This window comes from Peromyscus californicus, unplaced genomic scaffold, assembly GCF_007827085.1.
Source record: "Peromyscus californicus insignis strain IS unplaced genomic scaffold, ASM782708v3 Scaffold_19__1_contigs__length_69161282, whole genome shotgun sequence".
Taxonomy (NCBI): Eukaryota; Metazoa; Chordata; class Mammalia; order Rodentia; family Cricetidae; genus Peromyscus; species Peromyscus californicus.
The window spans coordinates 18,495,188-18,514,822 of record NW_026294491.1 but is presented as its reverse complement, the minus strand read 5'-3'; the positions used below and the strand labels follow the sequence as shown (position 1 = coordinate 18,514,822).

Here is a 19,635-nt window from a genome sequence, read left to right as displayed (position 1 = left end):
CTGGCTCAATTTGTTGATATGCACTCCCAACTTAGAGCTGGCTGTGTGATATCCGTGTTGTAAGCAGCCTTGTCTCTCTGTTCCCCAGCTCCAGAGCCCACATGGCCTCCAGACCATCCTATCAGTCATGCTACCCTGACTAGAATTCTGGACCGTACTAACAAGACAAACATCGGGAGATCGACTCATGAGGAGAAGAGGACAAACTAGCTTAAACTGTCTAGAAAACACCTCATACTTGTAGATAACCTCATACTTGTATGCTCCCATACTTGTAGATAAATCAACTAACTCAATTGCCAGCCAAGTCTTTGAACAGTTTTACAGAATATTGCAGCAAGAATAGCATTGTGAAGCTTCAGATCTGGTCAATAGACAATCGATTATCACCTGCCAAGGCCTTCTGTGTGCCAGGCCCTGTGCCAAGAGGTGGTACTATAAGAGGAATGTGGGCCTGAGCTCGGATCATCTCTGCCTTGTCCCCTCCGGTTTCGGACAGTTATATCATTTACAGAGATAGCATTTACTTCATTCAAATCCTCCCCCTAGATGACCCACTGTTGTTGATCTGTCCTCAGGAGTTCTGAAGACAAGATTAGTCCCTTTTTGAGTTACCAGTCTTTCAGATTTGAAGGCAGTTACTACGTTGACTGAGAACCTCCTATTCTTCAGAGGCTTCTGGCTCATAGAAAATCCAGGTTGCTTTCCCTCAAGCATTTGGAAATGTTCCCTTTAACACTTGGGCTGCTCAACAGCATGCGGCCTACCTTGGGCATGTCTGGACACCCCAGATGATGTCAAAAAGGCTGCTTTATCTGGAAACTGAATCTGGGATTGCTAATGAATTCTGTAGGCATGTGATCATAGAACAGAAACATGTTGGCTTTTTCTGAACTGCATCCGTTCCTCTACAGCCTGCCATCTATTGGCCAGATAATATTTTAAACAGCAGAACCCTGTGGCTAGAGTCCATGTTTTCCAGATCTTACTGTCACTCCTCTGGACATTCTTTATTGTGGAATATTCCTTTATACTGTGTGAATACATATCACTGTGATTGGAATAATGAAGAAGCTGACTGGCATATAGCTGGGCAGGATAAGGTTAGGTGGGAGAACCAGACTAAGAGGAGGCTGGGAAGAAGGAGGGAGAAGTCTGAGGGTCTCAAGGAGACTCAGGAGAAGCAGGAGATGAACATTCCATGCTGAAAGAAGGTACCACCATGTGGCAGAGGGTGGATAAGAAATATGGGTTAATTTAAGATGTAAGAGCTAGTTAGCAACAAGTCTAAGCTATCAGCTGAGCATTTATAATTAATAAGTCTCCTTGTGATTATTTGGGAACTGACTAGTGGGACAGAAAAGTCCACCTACACTTTGTGTTGCATGATTTAGACATCTTGAAAATAATAAGATGCTTCTCCTACTCAAATAACTATGAAATCATCGTCTGTGATAGAACCTTTGGCTTCAGGGAAAAGCACACTACCTAATCACATGATCATGAAATGCAGCTCTTCAAAAGAATACAGGCACTTTCATAATGTGCAAGCCTCTGAAGTCAGAAAGAAAAGCAAGGGAGACATAATGCTGAATAGTGAAAATAAAGAGGACGAAAAAAAACTTTGATATTGACGCCTGCACTCTTAAAATCAAACAGCTTCACTCTGACTGTTGAAAATGTTTTCAAGATACAGAGACAAGAGCCAAGGAGAAGCCAGGCTGACCTGGAACATGGTCAACATAGAGTGACTGCTATCAGCATTCTGATATATCCTCTGGGTATGATTTGAAACACTTTCCTGGGATTTTGGAGCATTCCATCTTACAGGGAAGCTCCTTAAGCAGGAAGGTAAACAACTCAAAATAACTATGGGAAGTCCCTGAAACTGACCAGATTCACTAGGCCCCTCCCAGCCAGAGTCAATTATAAAAGCTAAGAGTCCACCTCAGAAGTGAGACTAGCCAAGCTCCAAAGAAGACTGAGTTCAGACCAGCTGCCCAGAAAAAGCAGAAACCATCTGAGCTGCTGGGAGAGGTTTAGACCAGAGTCTCTTGTAAAGGACACTCTCCAACCTGTTGAGCTGCCTGCAGGCTGTGCAGTGTGCTCCAGGTCCCCAGCTTTATGAGTTGTCACCCCTGTGGGGTAGGTGTTGGTGGTGCAGTTGTCTTTGAGTCATTTCTGCTCCTGTAAGTGACCCCTCACCCACACTCCTGTAAGTAACCTCAATAAAACTCATCGGTTCACCAAGTTAGACTTTTGTGGTATCAGTACTTTGGTCTGTTGTGGGCTCCCTGTCTGGGGTAAGTAGACATGTGTGTTGTGTCTCCCCAGAAAGAGTTTTGTCACACAACATAATGGATGCCCAAACAGGGGCATGATAGAACCAAAGATGAGTTGGGGAGGAGTGAGCGCGTGGTCCTGGCTATGGACAGCAAAGTGTGGAACTGAGACTGAGGAGCCGGAGAGGGGAGCATCCATGGAGGAAATACTGATGGAGTTGTTCTTTCTTGTATGGGGTGTGTTAGTGTGCCTTTGTGCTATGACAGTAGTCACACAGTTCTTGCTGTGAGTAACGAGACATGCAGCTAAGGCTGAGCCATCAAGACTAGGAGTGTCTGTGGGAGGAATCCCAAGATGACAGTCTTCATCCTTGTGGTGTAGGGTGGCGCCCTTTCTTGATGAGTAGGGTCCACCACACTAATATAGAGATGCCCTGAAAACAGTTAAGAGAGTTGGAGGAAATTTCACAGTATTGGAGATTAGTGCCCAAGGGTTGAGACTGTCAGCAAGCAGCAACAGAGGTTGTCTGGCCTTTGTTGTGTTTAGTTAGAAATGCATCTGAGGCAAAGATGGTAGACAAGAGGGTTTCGTTTGTGCAAAGCAGAAACTTGTTTATGTAAAGGAGTAATTGGAACAAGAAAGGGAGATGTAATTAGCATCCTCTGTGTGAGCCTGGGGTTTGCAAGTAAACTAGGAAAATGAGAGGTTGAGATGGAGGTGTTGGCTTCTTAAGGCTTAGGGGCCAGAAGGAAAAGAGAGCGCAAGTAAGATCCGTGCTCAGAAACCCTTCCTGTGATCTGACAGCTTGGAACCCATGGGAAGGTTCAGAAAGTAAGAAGGAGAACATGGCAAAAGCAGTAGGTGATACCTTGAGGGGCTGACCTTTAATAAAAAAGAAAAGAAAAAAATCTGTGATCCAACATAAAGATGGCGGCCTTAACACCGGTCTGGGACCAGAAACTAGGGTGGTCAGAAAATCATTAGCACTTAAATTTATGAAGTTGGGGAGACTTTTAAGCAAGCAGTGAAAGATCCTATTACAGCCTGGCTCGTGAACATGGGAATAGATGGGATCAACCTGACTGCTGTGGGGGCGGAAAAACTGAGTCATGTAGCTACTTTAAGGCAAAGTAGCCTGAGACAGTACAGGGGAAGTCAGGCCCTGATGGACTGGCTTATCAGAGCCATTAGGAACACTTGGTCATCTTCCTCTGAGGTTCCTATGAATACAAAGGATCTGGAGGACCATAGAGGAGGGGCTGGTGCTACTAAGGGGAGCAGAAACAGGAGAAGTTGTGTTAGAACCTTCGCTCACTGGGCCAGATAGAAGTGTGTTCATAGAGGAGTTAAGGAGAAGGTTGATCCAGCAGGGACTTCAAGGCTGGTATGGACTTTAAACAGCTTTGCTGAGCCCTTCAGTGGGGCAAGATTTTTCTAAGTAGGAAAGTCTTTGGCAGATCTAAATGGCTTAGACCATGTAGAGAGTGTTTATATAGTGAAGAGAGCCATGTAGAGGTTGAGGAAATGGTAAAGCAGAGTAAATGTTCTGTCTGGGTTACTCAAGACAAAGGTGGCAAGATTTGTGTCAAGTCAGTGTTCCTAAGGAGAGCCAAATTGTGTTCTAAGCAGCTTCCTGAAGGCTGGACAGTCTTGTCCCACAACCCGGTCATTGCAGAGACACACAGAGGTGAGGTGAACCCGGACCTGCAATTCAATTCTAGTAGGTATGTTTCACTGGTTAGATGATTAGATGACTAACATGATGTGAACAATGTTCCATATTCCATTGTAATGAGCTACCTCACTTCGAGAATATTTCTTAATGACCACAGAATTCTTTGGAGTACCACTTAAGAGGTGGAGATAGGAAAAATAGGAGTCCAAGGTCATCCACAACTAGAGAGTGAGTTCGTGGCCAGCCTGGGCTACATAAGACCCTGTTCCAAATATTTAAAACATGACAGTTGAGATGATTCAGAAGGTAAAGATTCCTGCTGCCAAGCTTGAGGACCCAGGTTCAGCTCTTGCAATTTGTCCTCTGACCTTTACAAGGGTGCACACAGTAGCACATATCCTTGCCTATAGGCACACAAAATAAAATAAATAAAAATGTTGTTCCCTCCTTCCCTCCCTCCCTCCCTCTCTCCTTCCTTCCTTCCTTCCTTCCTTCCTTCCTCCCTTTCTCCCTCCCTGCCTGCTTTTCTTTTCCTTCCTTTCTATCTCTGCCCCTCTCTGTCTTTCTCTCTCCCTTTCTCCCTCCCTCACTCTCTCTCTCTTCTTTCTTTTCAAGTCTGGGTGCTGGAGAGATGGCTCTGTATTTCAGAATAATTGCTGCTCTTCCAGAGAATCTTAGCACACATGATGGACAACTTATAACTGCCTATAACTCCAGATCCAGGGCATCCAACACCCTCTTCTGGCCTCCATTGGTACCTGCAGACAGGTATGCACATCCACACATAGACCCACCTACCCCTGGTGCGTACACACACATGCACACACACACACACACACACACACACACACACACAGCCTTTCTGATGAAAGGCATTTAGGTATGGCACAATTTATGCCGCATTATTTTTCCATACTGCAGACTACAAACACACACACTCATATTTCCACCCCTTGTCTGCTTGAGACAAACTAGGGGAAGTATAGACTTGGATGAAAAGTGACCACGTTTCAAAATTTCCCAGTTGTCACTGGAATGCTACAGCGTTTCTGCTCTTGCCAGCCCAGCGGGGGAGTGCTTGTTGTCACATTCTCACAAGAAAGGGTGCTGCAGTTTAAACCATTCAGAATGGAAGGGTTTTGATTGGCATTTCTTTCTTTTCTGGAGTGGGAGATTTGAGATAGGGTGTCTCTAGAGCTCTGACCCACCGTGAACTCACCATGTAGACCAGGCTTGCTTCCAAATTGTGGCAATCCTACATACTCACAGTACCTCTCCCACCACATGGGGTGTTTAATTTGCGTTTCCTGGAGAACTGAGAATGGCGGAAATCTTTGCATGAGCTTATTGACCATTTATGTATCTTCTTGTGTAAATATGCTTTTTCCAACATTATCATATTTTAAATTATGTGTATGCCTGAGTTTGTATAAGAGTTTGTGCACATGCATGCAAGGGCCTATAGAGGTCAGAGGGCATCAGATACCCTGAGGCTGGTGTGACAGGTGGGTGAGCTGCTTGGCATGGATGCTGTGAGCCAAACTCAAATCCTCTGCAAGAACAGCAAAGGCTCTGAACCGCAGGGTTACCTCTGCAGCCCCATACACGTGCTTTTGATGTCTCCTTCAGCACACGTCTTTTGTAGTAATTTGCAAAATGGAATTATGGAGAATATCAGGAGTATTATTCCCTTTCTGTCACTTATTTATATCACAGATTTTGTTTTAGAAGTTCGATTTTTAAATTTGTCTCGAGTAACCTCCTACTGCCAGATATAAGTTAAAATTCTGGCATAGGCAAAGACATCTGATATCTGAATGTCTTGACTTACAATGAGGTGTATTTTGACATTTCACAAAGTGTTTCATATAAAAGATTTTTTTTCATAATTAAACATGAATAGTAGAAACGCTTTCTTTTAAGGACACCTTCTCTATTTCTTGGTAAAGGGCTTAGTGGATGATCATTGATAATTTAAAGATTGACTTAGGTTTTCTTCACCGGACACACAAAATTATATTTTGCAAATGTGCCATTTTTAAATCAGGCAATGAAATACTGCTCCCATTATTTTCCATCACTTAATTTGGTAAAATTTTGGGCACTGGTTGAATGCAGATAGTGCCTACATGGAGCAAACCAAGAGAAGTAGTAATGGCTGCTGCTCTGGCCACGTAGTGGTCTATAATTAGCTCCATGGTGGAGAGCTAGAGTTTCAGAAGTCAGCTTCTAAGGTATAACATGGCGATAGTGCTCTCCAGCAAGGGAGGGACATTGAAGACAGAAACGTAGCATTGGTAAAAATTCCTAGTCTGTCTTTCCTTCCTTCCTTCCCTCCGTCCCTCCCTTCGTCCCTCCGTCCCTCCCTCCCTCCCTCCCTCCCTCCCTCCCTCCCTCCCTCCCTCCCTTCCTCCTTTCTTCAGTTAAAAACATCTCTTAAGTTGCACAATGAAGGAATAATCACTTTGGATTGGCAAAGAAATGTTGGACAGCAAGTGAGGCTTTATACATCCAGGCAGAGGGGAACGGGGAGATCTAATTACCAAAAGCCCAGCCTTATTCAACGCCCTGCCGCAGAGGTGCTGAGATGGATGCCGCAGTGGTCCAGGAGGGCAGAAACACTCCAGTGACAGGCTCAGGAGCAGAAGCGCCAGGTGAGCTGCTATGGAAACCATCTTTAAATTATGCGCCTGCCATTTATCAATTGTTTGGCCAGAGACAAATTCCCCCCAAATTTCTCTGAAAAGATTGATATTTAAGGGAGGATGATGATTTTTCAGAGCTTGGAGGAAAAAAAAGGGTGAGAGTGAAGTTTGATGAATTGTAGGCTGGCGCATCGACCACTCTCTTTAAGTGATAGATTCTCCAGTCACTTTGTCACACATGCCAGCCAGAGCAGATAAAGTTATTTCAACACAACAATTTCTGATGGATTTTTCTCAGCACACCCCCATTCCACTGGGTCAAACGACAAATTGCATGCTGTGCGATATTCTCTTCCAGCAGCTTGCTAATGGGCTAATTCAAGACAGAAATCGCTTCCAAGAATAAAAACATCATTTGTGTTAGTTTAGATATTATTTTAAACATATTTATTTCAGTTTTTACTGTGTATATATTTATGTGTCTATGTGTGGGTAGAAGTATGTGAGTGTAAGTGCCAGAGGTGGCCAGAAGGGGGCGTTGGATCCCCTGGAGCTGGAGTTACGAGGTATTGTGAATTAATAGGTGCCTTTCATTTTCAGAAGGGGAAAGCAAAGACATTTGTAGCTGCCCTTCAATTCCTCTTCCTCTCCCAAATCTGTCCAGACGTGAATGCTGTTTACACTGCTCTCTTTTCCTCAAGACAGTGGATACAGTGGTTGTTACGTAAGTTTCCTGTTTTGTTTATTGAACTTTATACTTTACAGAAATAAAAGAAAATTTATGTTTCTGTCTTGTTATTTTCTCCCTCAAATTACAATGTCATTAATACCCATAATTTGAGTGACTTTCGAAATAAGAGAGAAAAAAAATGTTTCCTTTATTTTGTTTTTTCTGACGAGTATGTGCTCAGAACATGAAATTATATCCCATTGACATCCGCTGAGTTGGAAGAGCTCTGAATTCCTGTATTTGCTGACCTTAAGTGGTATTATTTTGGGATTTGAAAGTCTGCCAAAGTATAACTCCAGGCAAGGTAGACACTTAGGTGTATTTATGATTCTCTTTAAATGTCTCTGTACATCTATCACATGTATAATAGTCATATCCAGGCACAGTACTGCTTGTAAAAGCAGGGTTTCTGCCAATGGCTTCGTGGGATATGCTATGGCCTGCACTGCAACCACACATGCTACAGTGTGAACAGTTTCCATGGAGCTACACCAGAGGCCCTGGGAAGCATCTGAGTGTCAGAGCACCCCCTGCAGAGTAGTAAGCCTGCTGGCTCCTGGGGTTAACCCTCAAGCTGTGCACCCATCTCAGTTCAGAAGTTGGGAGAATGACTGAAATGTACTAGATCTTGTGAAAATTTTCACCTCCCAAATGCCCATGTGTATATGTAGTATCAATGCGCGTGTGTTTAAGCCCACATGTGTGCATGTACACATGTGTGTGCAAGCACACATGAACGACAACCTTCGAGAGTGCCTGTGATTCAAGATCTGCTGCGTCATCACTCTGCTGAACTTGAACTGCGTAAATATTTTAAGACCTGATACAGAGCTCATGATTCAGGAAGCCAAATTTATTTTTGTGGGGGAAAATTTGGGATGTTACAGGAGAATGCCAGCCTTTTCACTCTATAAGTGACTCTTCAGCTAGACCCAGTTTGTAGTTAAAAGTTAAATATGGCAGAATGGTTGTAAAGCATTTAAATTTATGGGCTGAGAATGTACCAATTATTTTCCTGTTCAGCTTTTCTCTTGTAAAACTCCGGGTAATGTCTCTCTGACCGACTGCCTCTCTGCCAGGATGTTGACGGTGAGTATGAACGTATACCTGCTCTTAACTTATGAAATGTGCCCTCTCAGAAATCAGCAAGGAAATATTTTCTTCTTGTACAAGTGGTACACAAAGGCATCATGGGGTTAAGTACCAGCATCAATCTGGAACGGAGAGGGCAAAATGCCCCTTTCTACTTCCCAGCCGATTCCTACTGATGCCCTGCTACCCGGAGGCAAGCTATCGCAGTGCTTGTTCACAGTGACGTCTGTCTGTCCTTTTGCTGTCGCACATGTCTGCACATCTTCATGTCTGCCTGCCTTTAAAACAAGTCCCGGACACTGTCCATGTGGTTCTTCAATCCAATATTCACAGTTCCCTCCTAGAGCGACTCACATACACGCGCCTAGCTAAAGGTATTCCTTCTAAAGATGTCTTGGCTTTCTATGGCATTTTTGTCTAGCCATTTCCCCTTTTGATTGGGCAATTTAAAAATAAATTTTAATTTTATGTTTTTGGGTGTTTTGCCTGCATGGGTCTGTGATCCAAGTACATGCCTGGTGCCTGTAGAGGCCAGGGAAGGTTGTTGGGGACCCTGGGGTTGTAACTGATGGTTATAAGCCTCCATGTGGGAGCTGGGAGTTGAACCCAGGTACTCTGCAGGAGCAGTAAGCCTTTTTTAATGGCTGAGCCATCTCTCTAGCCCCCGATGTGGCAATATTTTTTTTAAATCTTTTATCTTTTATTATTTGTGTATGTGTGTCTGTATGTGCATATGGGTACAGTGCCCAAGGAGTCCAGAATAGGTCATCCTATACTGGAGCCGGAGTTAGAAGTGGTTGTGAGCCGCTGAAATGGGTGCCGGAATCTGATCTTTGGTCCTCTGCAGGAGAAGTAGGTACTCATAACTGAGCCACCTCTACAGGACCTAATTTGACAAAATTTAGCTGCTACAAACTCTGTGTTTTCTTTTCCCATATTTCTCTTGTCTGGCTTTCTTTTACATATTTTATTATACGAACTATTTGTAAAATATTTTTGTCATTAGTAATTTCCAAGTGTTTTTTTTTCCTCCAAGAGACTTAAAAAAATCCGATTTATTTCATCAAACAGTCAAACAGCCTGACATGGTGGCTCACACCTGGAATCACATTTGGGAGCATGAGGCAGGGAACGGTGAGTGTGTTTGAAGCCAGCCAGGATTACAGAGTGAAAGGCATTCTATTTCAATAAACCAACTCCCCTAAAAAAAAAAAAGCATTTTCTAAAAAAAAAAATTAAACACCTGTGTGTAAACATAGCAGTTAGAAGTCTGAGGCAGGAGGATCTCAAGTTCTAGGCTAGCCTGGGCTACAGAGTGTTACCTTGTCTCAAACAACAATTTAAAAAATCAGGTGTCTCATTCCACATTAAAGACAAAAAACATGTTTCCTTCCTTATGTTTCTCACATTTTAACAGTTTTATAATTTAAACTCAGCACTTTAGATGGATTTCATTGTTCTCTTCCCTCTTTCATATTTATGCACTGCTCTCCCTAGACATGTATTTTTAAAACTAGTGAGAATAAATTCCCCAATCCAAGTAAATCTAGACCTAAGTATAGTGAACCTTAGCCCGGGAGAGGGTGGTGCAATCAATGAGAATGGGAAAAGACCTTCCCTTCAGAGATGCAACCGGAAATTGATGGACAGATGACTTCTCAACAGGAACTATGAGAGCCAGAAGACAATCCAGTAACTTTCCATCATGCTAAGCAAACAACTGCCAATAGAATACCACAGGGAATAAAATTTTTTTTCAAGATCGAACCTTTTAGGGGCTAAGGAGACAGGTAGGTCAGTGGAGAAAGGCTTGCTGCCCAGACTCAGGACCTGAATTGGATCCTCGGACGCACATGAAAAGCTGGGCATGGTGGCACATACTTCCGGTGCTTGAGGCAGATGTGCAGAGACCCAAGGCTTGCTGGTCACCCAGTCTACTCAGCGAGATCTAGGCCAATAAGTGATCCTGTCTCAAAGATACCGCTGTGCTCTCTGCCAAAAGCCAGTGTGCTGTAGTTTTTGAAGAACATCTTTTCTTTTAGTATAATTGTTTGAATGTGAGTACTCCATCCATAAAGACATCCTGCAGTCTGTTTATGTTTTCTGTGCTTGGGGACTTCAATGTGTGGTGGGTACTAGTTATGGGAACTTTGTTGCTATCATCTGGAGTGCAGCACAATTTTGGTTTAGAGGAGATAGCATTACATATAGTTGATTTAAATACTCCGGAGAATCATAAACTGGAATTTGGTACACATAAGGACTGATTTTTTTCAAAGGTGATCCTTTGGAGTCTGGCACACAACTAACTTGTGGGGGTATCTCACTTTTGTTTCTTGTTCCAAGTATCCACCAAAGACCCATTTCTTATTTTCTAAGTCTCTTTAGCCTCCTGTAAAAATAGACAGATGCTTGGGTAGAAAGCATCACCAAATGCCAGGTTTATCTCTGAGAGTCATGCCTTTAAAAAAGATATATTAATTATTTTTAATTATGTATATGTGTTTGGGCATGTGCATTTGAGATGAGTATGGGTGTCTGTGGAGACCAGAAGAGGGCACCAGCTATCTCCTGGAGCTGAAGTTACGGAGAATTGGGAACAATCTGATATGGGTGCTGTGGACCTGAACTAATGTCCTCTGCAGAAACAATACGCTCTCAACTGCTGAGCCATCTTTCCCACCCCCAGTTCATAACGTTTTGACCTATGGCAGCGGAGAGCTCAAATACTTAAGTTAAAAACATATCTTGTCCTGTTTTTCTACTTGTTTTCAGTGGAAAGGTTAGGGCAAGGTAAATTATAGTCTGCTGATACTGCATGTGTCTGCCACTGGGGAAGGGGCCTTTAGTGAGCCGAACTCACTGTAGAATTTTGTACAAGGTGGAAATCTAGCCTATAGACAGTTATCCCAGTTGATATTAAATGATGTTTTTCTAAATACTCATATATGACATGTGCTAGAAATCTACACATATACTAAGTTTCTATCTAAATTTCATAATAAGGATAATGAACAATAATGCTCAATCTAATGCTGAGAAATCAACACAATCGCAGGCCTTCTCATAATAGATGCCAGGGTATCTGACTGAGCTTGGGCCTCTTTTTTCAAGACCACATGTGCATCATCTACCTTCCCTTTAATTTCCCCCCTGCCCTGTTCTCTTTGGAGGTAATTAATGATACTTTTTGAGACCGCCTGAGCAATCCAGAGTAATTCTGCCCCCTCTCAAATTCCTCCAGTTAATCGAGTTTTCAAACCTTTAAACATTGACGACATTTTTACAAGTTACACGAATTAGCACATACTCATTGCCAAATGCACAGCCAGCTTGTGCTCAAATGCCTGATGCTCTCTCCACTAAGCCCTGCTTATGCGCTGGGTTATTTCCCTGGTTGTTGGAACTCCAGCATGTGGGTCTGTTTTTTTCATTACCGTAACAAAATATTCGAGGTAGACTAACTTATAGAGAAGAGAAGTTATTTCATATTCCTAGAGATTTAATTGCAAGTTGCTCATTGCTTGCTTTGGTGTGGCTATGGTGAGTTCCTCCTGGGGCATGGTAGACAGTGGCCCAGTGACAAGGACTTTTGGGTGGCATCCAGACATCAGTGAGAGACTAGGTTCCACAACCCCTTCTGAGGACACTCCTCTCCCTAGGCACTGCCCCATTAAGGATGCCATCAGCCTCACTGTGTCACGCTGGGGATCAAGAAGCCAGTATGGATCTTGGATGGACACTCTTAAACCATAGTCACACCACACCAGTGTGCTCCACACAAGGTGTTCAGAGTGCACTTGGCATCGAGTCGTTTTTATCTATTGTTTCCTCCTTTTCTCATTTTTATTCCCTTCTATTTTAATGCTTTGAGATTCCACATCTTCCATCCAACACACTCTCACATAGCCAGGTTGACTCACTGCATGACCGTGACACTCATCAGAACCTCCCGTGTTCCCAGCAAGTGAGTCGGTAGTGTGAGAAGAGTCAGAACTCAGAGCGGTTCAAAGATCCAGCAGGAACAACTCGCACAGATTTCTATGACTTTATTGGGGAGCCAGTAATACTTGACTTCTCTCTTTTTGTTTGGCAGCTGCTGATCAGTATTTCCTGGGGCAACTACTTAATTAGTGATTGAAAACTGGGGGCATTCTGTGTCATTTTTTTTTTCATTTTCATTATGATCTGGATAGGTCTATGAATAGAGGCATGGGTGTTTTGTTATAATCCTCTATCTATGGTTAAGAGAGAAACTCGAGTTTTTCAGAGTGGTCTCTCATTTGAGCCTAGAGCTTTGAGACCAGCACAAGCAGTCATGCAGTAGTGGGCCAGACACCTGCCTTTTTCCATGAATTAAAAACCATATATTTGCACCAAAAGTCATCAGCGACTTCCAAGATGCCACTAAGTCCTCTAACATGATACCTGCTTTTGTCCGTCCTTTAAAATTCTATGAATGTGCAGCTCTGGAAGACCCAACATCCTTCCCTGAAGTACGTTTTTGTCACTCTGACCATGTGGCAAAAACACAACAGATAATGAAGAAGCTGGTCTATCTACTTCATCTGTGGTACCTTTCCATGCTCACGGACGTCATCTGATCTTTCCTCGTAGTGCAGAGGAACAGAGAGGAGACAAACTCTGAGACATGCTCTCCATGGATCTAAACATCTGTCTCTGCTAATGTTGGAGGACTGTCGCCACACAAGGTTTCCTAAGTAGACCAGATAGGGTTAGATTCATCCCATCTGGTGCCTAATCTGAGGAAACGTGGGTAGATGGTGGGATCTCCTCTCTACTTTTCTGGCCAAGACTGTGCCTGTCCCTTAACCTTCTAGGAGGCAGTGAGCTGCTTCAGGAGATGGAGAACTGTCAGGAGCACCTTCCACAGCATCTTCATCTCACTGAGCTTCTTCCCCACTCGGGATTCATTTCCAGCAACTGCACTTGTCTGACTTATCCGAGAAGGGTCCCTCGTCTCCGGGGAGACCATTTACTGCAAAACCTCTCTTCTTCCATCTGTCACCTAATTGGTTAGTTAGGACTAATTTCAGGAGGACTGTGTCCTGTGTGATGCTACAGGCTGTCACATGATAGAGAAGAGTAGCAGATGACCCTCTCCTCGGGGAACATTCCTGTTGGGTTGCTTGGCTATACGAACCCACAGGAAACACGGAGGAATCTGCAGGATGATGGATGTTTGTGTAACTGGAGCCAAAATTTAGCAAGAGGAGTTCAGTTGAAAATAAGGGGTGGGGGGAACCCTTCGAGGCTGCATTTAGTGAATGAGCCCAAATCCTTTGGTGGAAACACAATGCGATGAGTGCAAGCATGCTTCAGTGGAGAAGTGAGGTTTGATGCTGGAGCAGAGGGAAAAAAATGCAAAATCAGAAGAGACAAGCTGGGCTGATCCACCTGAGGGTTTCCTGATTTTATTTGGAGAACCCTACTCAAGGGAGCTTTGTCAAACAATCCATAGATTCCTAAATATGTGATGAATGGCGCTGCCATCACCCAAAGATCCTATTTTCTTGTGTGGAAGCTCACCTGGCATAATTATTCTTTTTCATAATTATTTTACTGAGTCTATCATGACTGGGAGTTGCTTTGAGCAGTTCCGGATTCAGAGGGGCTGAGTGGTTCAGCCGCTCCGCCCCATGTTACTCACCTCGGTTCCGATGACAATTTCTTCCCTGGTCGAGTAGAACATAAACTCATAGAGCCTGTAGTGCTGGAATAAGCTGAAACACAAAACAAACATGGAACTAGAGTGACAGAAGAGAAAAATATCTGAAGGATGTGACTCAAAGGAGTTGGGGATTGGCCAAGCCAGAGGTAGTCCACAGAGATACAGAAATCCATCTCCTTCATTCTGAAGTAAGCTGCCTGGGAATGCTGGGAGGTTCAAGGTTTGCTTTCTGAGACACTGACAGGACAACACAGAATGTAGGAAAGTGTCAGCAGGTCCGTCTGTGACATGAGGGATTGTGGTGGTGGTGGTGGGGGGGTGCTCTAGGGTAGAGAAGCAAGAGTGTGTTTCCTAGTTTGAAATGTAGCTACCACCCTCCCCGAACATACACACACACACACACACACACACACACACACACACACACACACACACACACACATCCAGCCAGCTGCACAGTCTTCACGTCAGTTGTGCTTTGCTCTAGATCTTACTCAATCCTGGTATGAATGAGGCTGGATTTCTATATCCATTATGCCACACATTGCCAAAATGTTTCGAAATTAAATCGATCTCTAGAAACCCCAGAAAAATGACTTGGCAAGGTCTAAAATTTGTTTTTAAAATGTCTGACTTTCCTGCAGAATGTGTGGTCACACATCAAAGGCTGGCGTACGTTTATTCGGATCATTTCTTTTCTTCTCACCTGAAAACTAGGTGGTCAGTGACCATGGACTACAAGAGCTCCAAGCCACAAGCTCTTGCAAATAAATATTTCTAGTAAGTTAAGAGCTTGGCGATGTATCTTTGAGAGTTAAAAATGTTACTGAAGGGCTGACTTCTAATATCCTGTTTGTGATAATATTTGAATTTTTCTAATTCTCTTCCTGCTGGTTGGGAAAATTAATAGACTCATAATACAGCAAAACGCCTAAGAACAAAAAAAAAATGTCTTCGTGGTTCTCTTTCACTCTGGTGCCTTCTGCTATTTAAGAAAATTGATTTTAATATAACTGAGAAATTAACATTTGCAAGAATGTAGCTACAGAGCATGTGTAATAATGGCTTCTCCTGGATGCTGTAATGGATCAAAGTTTCAATTCATTTGAAATCAATGAAGAAATCCTCAGGCAGCTGGGCTCCTCCGAGTTACATTAGCAGTGGGGCTCCGTAGGAGCTCAATCCATTAAAGAGTGGTGGCTGTGTGGGCCCAGTCAAGTTTCCTTTCTTCTCTGCAGCCATTGAATACTTGATTTACTCATCAACATTCACAAGACTAACTTAGCTTTTGACATTGCTTTGATCTGTTGGCTAGAAAAACACACGAAGATTAGTGAAGTCTGATAAGTCACCGAAGCAAAAATAAAGTCAGCTTCCCCCTCCTTTATATTGGTGACCTAGAGAGAACTGTAGGGTCAAAAACATCACACTGACATTAACTGATTTTGGCGTATAAAAAAAATCAAAGGCCATATTTGGGAACCAGCTTGCCATCCTGTAAATGAACTAGAAAAAAAAAATCCTACTTTGTCCATCTTGTGCTTGACACGGAACATAGGGTAAAACGTTTCCACTCTGCAACGTCATAATCTTTCAGTCTCTTTGTCCTTGTTATATAGAGGATGGGGCTGTCCTATGTCCGCCAAGAGGGAACTGAAGCAGTGAAGACAGTATCCATGACTTGGATATGATGGTCAACTGGACCAGGACCAGGATGTGTACCCAGGGGAAGATGCCTAAGGGGATGCTTCCTGAGGGACAGGCCAAGTTCCCTCCCTGTCTCTCTGCACCCTCCAGCTTCTCCAGGGGGCTAGTTGGTGCCTCGCCTGGACATCAAGTGACAGTTCAGTCATGGGAATGCATTTGCTGTCTCTTCCATTGGACTTCTGTCTGACTCAAGCTTCTAACTTTTGGGTTAGACCTCGAAGCAAGATGGAACAAAATTGGTCTGAGCTTTCTGGCTGGTGTCACACATTGTTTGACACAAAATGGGGGTGGGGCTAATTTTCTTACAGTGGGATATGTGTGGTTCTCAGGGAAGAAGAATACTCAATGAAAAGAGGTAAACAACATTTGCATTTATAAGAGTATGCAATATTTATGTATATATATATGTATATATATATTTAGATTGCATAAGCACATAGCTCTCCCCTGCTCACCCCTGTGTGTGTGTGTGTGTGTGTGTGTGTGTGTGTGTGTGTGTGTGTGTGTCTGCTTGTTCAGATTGCATCAGCAGAGAGCAGTAGCACCCCATACTCGTGTGGAGAAGAAATTTGGTAGTAGTGTTTCCGGAGATATACCATTTAGGCTAAAGTGAAAGTATTTGAAGAAATGTAATTTTATTGACAAGTTAAGTTTTCTATTGTATGACAGTTTCCTCCTTTTAATGGCCAATCTCCTCCTAGAAGGAGAGTTTTACAAGACCTAGACTGACAATAAGACTTACAAGGCTGAGGAGATCTTGAAACCAAGGGCTGAAGAACCCCAGAAAATGATGAGATTCAGAGCCCCCCCCCCCCTCCAGGGTTGTATAAGCAACAAGCAGTCACTGGAGAGGATAGCATCGCTGATAAAACTACCTGTCACATTCTGCAGGGAGCTCAAAGGATGTGGCTTCCATAATGTCATCTGTGCTGGGGGTGGGGGTGGGGGTGGGAGTTCATCTGTCTTCAAGTCTCCCATGCTCCCAGAAGTAATTCTAATAGACTCATTATTTCACTAAGCTAGACTGGGCAGAATTATTTCTTTGGTCTGTCTGTCTGTCCTCTGGGGGGTGAACAGGCATTTGTTCATGTCTCTCCAGGAATAGTCATGAAATGTACATGCCATGGGCCTTAGGTGAAAAACTTGGTCTCTTAAGTTGAGTATGACTTTCAGTGGTTGGATCAACAGACTATCAGGGCTAAAGTGAAACATACCTCTTTTGATAGTTTGGTTATTCTTCATATTTATAAAACTTAATAATCATTGGAATGAATATATTGTGTAATTTCACTGCTACTAAATTTCTACTTGTGAACCCATGAGGGATTCTGAACAGTTGTGGAAAGGCTCACACTGTTTCATACAACCTCATTATCAGTTCCAGATATCCTAATCACTGGTACTTTATCCTTTGTGTAATAACTATATTTAAATGCATAGCTATTCTGTAATCACAATGTGGAGATTTAACAGCATTACATCTGGATTTTCTGTATTTAACTAATCTCTTTAAGTATTCTTTTTATTAGGAGATCTAAAATTGGGCATGAGGAGCTGTTAAGATGTACACTGATGAACATTGCCTGGAGAGATGAGTTGAGGCAGGGAAGGGAGCTTGTCCCTCACAGTCAGGAAAGGGACTTGGTGGCATGTGTGGAGGCTTTGATGCTGTGCTTAGCTATGGGACCCCATTTGCATTATAAACCTGGGCTTAGGGCTCAGCTGTAAAATTCTGCCCTGCCGGAGCAGACCAGCATGAGTAGATAAAGAAGGAAGCCAGAGCAAGCATACATGGTTGACTTGCCCTGCCCGGGGAATCTCAGGCCCTAAGGGGCAGAAGGATCTTAGGGCACAGATTCTCATGTGCTTGCTCGTGCATGCATGCATGTGTGTGTGTATGTGTGTGTGTGCATGTGTGGTGTATGTGTATGTGTGTGTGTGCGTGTGCGTGTATGTGCGTGAGTGTGTGTGTGTGTGTGTGTGTGTGTGTGTGTGTGTGTGTGTGTGTGTGTAAGAGCAGGTGCACGCATTCCATGGTGAGTGGAAGAGCTGAGAGGACAACCTCAGGCATTGAGCTTCATTTTCCCTTTCCCTGTTTTCGGGAATATGGTCTTTCTTGTTCACTATTTCACAGGCCAGGCCCGCTGGTCCAGGAGATTCTCCCCCCACCTCCTATCTCCTTATGTGTCTGTCCAGGCTTACAGACACTCCTGGCTTTTCGTGGGCTCAAAGAATCTGAACTTGGGTCCTCTGGCTTCCGCAGCAAGTGTTTTACCCACAGAGCCATCATCTACCCAGCCCCAGGGGCAGGTTTCTGTCCATTTCCTCCTCTTCCCCCAGTGGAGGAATTTCTCTTGCTCTAAAAGCTATGGAGACTTGTACGGCTTTCAGTGAGACTCACAAAATAGGAAGCATGTTTTGAACTAAATAAAAAATCACATTGTGTTAGATGCTATCTTATAAAAAGTACTGGATCCTATGCCATTATTAAGCCATCACAGAAATCAGTATATAAGCTTTATCGTATTAAACACACTAACATTTATAAAGCTCCCAGACAACAACCGGGATCTTTGCCAAGTGAGTCTCGAACCTGTGTAGGACATTGGTGGCCCTCTGTGTGGAAGGATGCTAAATGTAATGTTGGGAAGTAGTGGAGACACAGTTGAAAGCAAGAACAAAGAGACTGTGCAGAGAAACGTAGTTGGGAAGAGGCTGATTTTCACCTACTGGTGTCTCAGGATTTGTGACATCTCAAAATATCTCTTTGGAGACAGGCATGCCTCTCACACACACTTTGTGACAGGCTCCATAAAGCAGATTTTAGGCTGGGAGATGGCTCAGCACTTGGTGTGCATATCTGAAGACCCAAATTCAGGTCCCTGGCACCCATATAAATGATGGGTAGGCATGGTGGACCACCACTAATCCCATTGCTCAGGAGGTGGAGACAGTGTTTCCTAGGGATGGGCTGGCTGGTGGAATATGCTGAATCAGAGGGCTCTGGGTTCAAGTGAGAGATTCTGTCTCAATAAATGGAGTGGGGAGCAATTGAGGAAAATAGTTGAGGTCAACTTTGAGCCTCCAAATACATTTGCACACATGTGTGTCCTCATACACATGTGTGTCCCTGTATAAGCAAACGTGTGCACACTACACATATACAGGCAAGAAATGAGACAGATTTCTTCCTAAGTGGTGAAGAGTCACTGATATAAACATACTTCCACTCCATCCACAGTCACTTTCTGAGTAGAAAGTAAGACTTAATAATGAGTTAAACTGGTTATTAGTTCAAAATATCTTAGGGTATTTAATAAACTCGATGAAGTATGTGACTCTCTTCATTTTTTTTTTTTTTTCTGTACCAGGCTTGAGCATATAATCTCATGATTGGTAGGGATAAACACCTTACCAAGGAGCTACAGTCCCAATCCTTTTTGCAAATACTTTTAGACAAGGTCTCACTAATTTGCTTAGCCTGACCTTGAACTCATGCTGTTGTGCCTTAGCTTCCTCTCCTAGGGATTACAGGCCTCTGCCATAAGGATTTATAGCTCTTTCATTGCAAACACAAATCATGTAAAATCAACTTTTGAGTGGGAAACGAATATTACTCTTTAAAATGTAAATGTGGCTCCTTGGATGAACCAGCTACCTAAAATATAGATCCATTATAACCAGTTTCAATTCTGTTAATACAAGGCTGTTGGTTGCAGACTCAGGGAAGAAAGGCAGTCCCCAGTAGTGATTACAGGCCAGATGAAATCACAGTGTCACTCAGGAATCATCTTTACAAATGCAGAGCAAG

The 19,635-nt window shown here is 43.3% G+C and overlaps 1 protein-coding gene and 1 long non-coding RNA gene across 10 annotated transcripts in view; one reads left to right on the top strand and one right to left on the bottom strand.

The window, feature by feature from the left end:
* LOC128114629 (uncharacterized) overlaps window positions 1-19,162 on the top strand; it is a 47,776-nt gene extending 28,614 nt beyond the window's left edge. Inside the window, exons 3-7 of one of the 2 annotated variants that reach the window (XR_008219839.1) lie at window positions 89-4,726; window positions 6,382-6,612; window positions 7,204-7,327; window positions 8,357-8,422; window positions 15,737-19,162. This is a non-coding gene — a long non-coding RNA (uncharacterized LOC128114629). The remainder of the gene's footprint in view (window positions 1-88; window positions 4,727-6,381; window positions 6,613-7,203; window positions 7,328-8,356; window positions 8,423-15,736) is intronic. The other variant, XR_008219840.1, reaches the window with a different exon arrangement.
* Window positions 1-19,635, bottom strand: part of Cabcoco1 (ciliary associated calcium binding coiled-coil 1) — a 105,195-nt gene that overhangs the window by 63,226 nt on the left and 22,334 nt on the right. For 5 of the 8 annotated variants that reach the window (XM_052744787.1, XM_052744790.1, XM_052744794.1 and 2 more), the window contains exon 5: window positions 14,097-14,169. In XM_052744787.1, the coding sequence (XP_052600747.1) occupies window positions 14,097-14,169 (73 nt within the window). Of the gene's footprint in view, window positions 1-6,456; window positions 6,621-9,505; window positions 9,627-12,458; window positions 13,789-14,096; window positions 14,170-19,635 lie in introns of those variants that run through there. The other 3 variants (XM_052744792.1, XM_052744791.1, XM_052744793.1) reach the window with 3 other exon arrangements.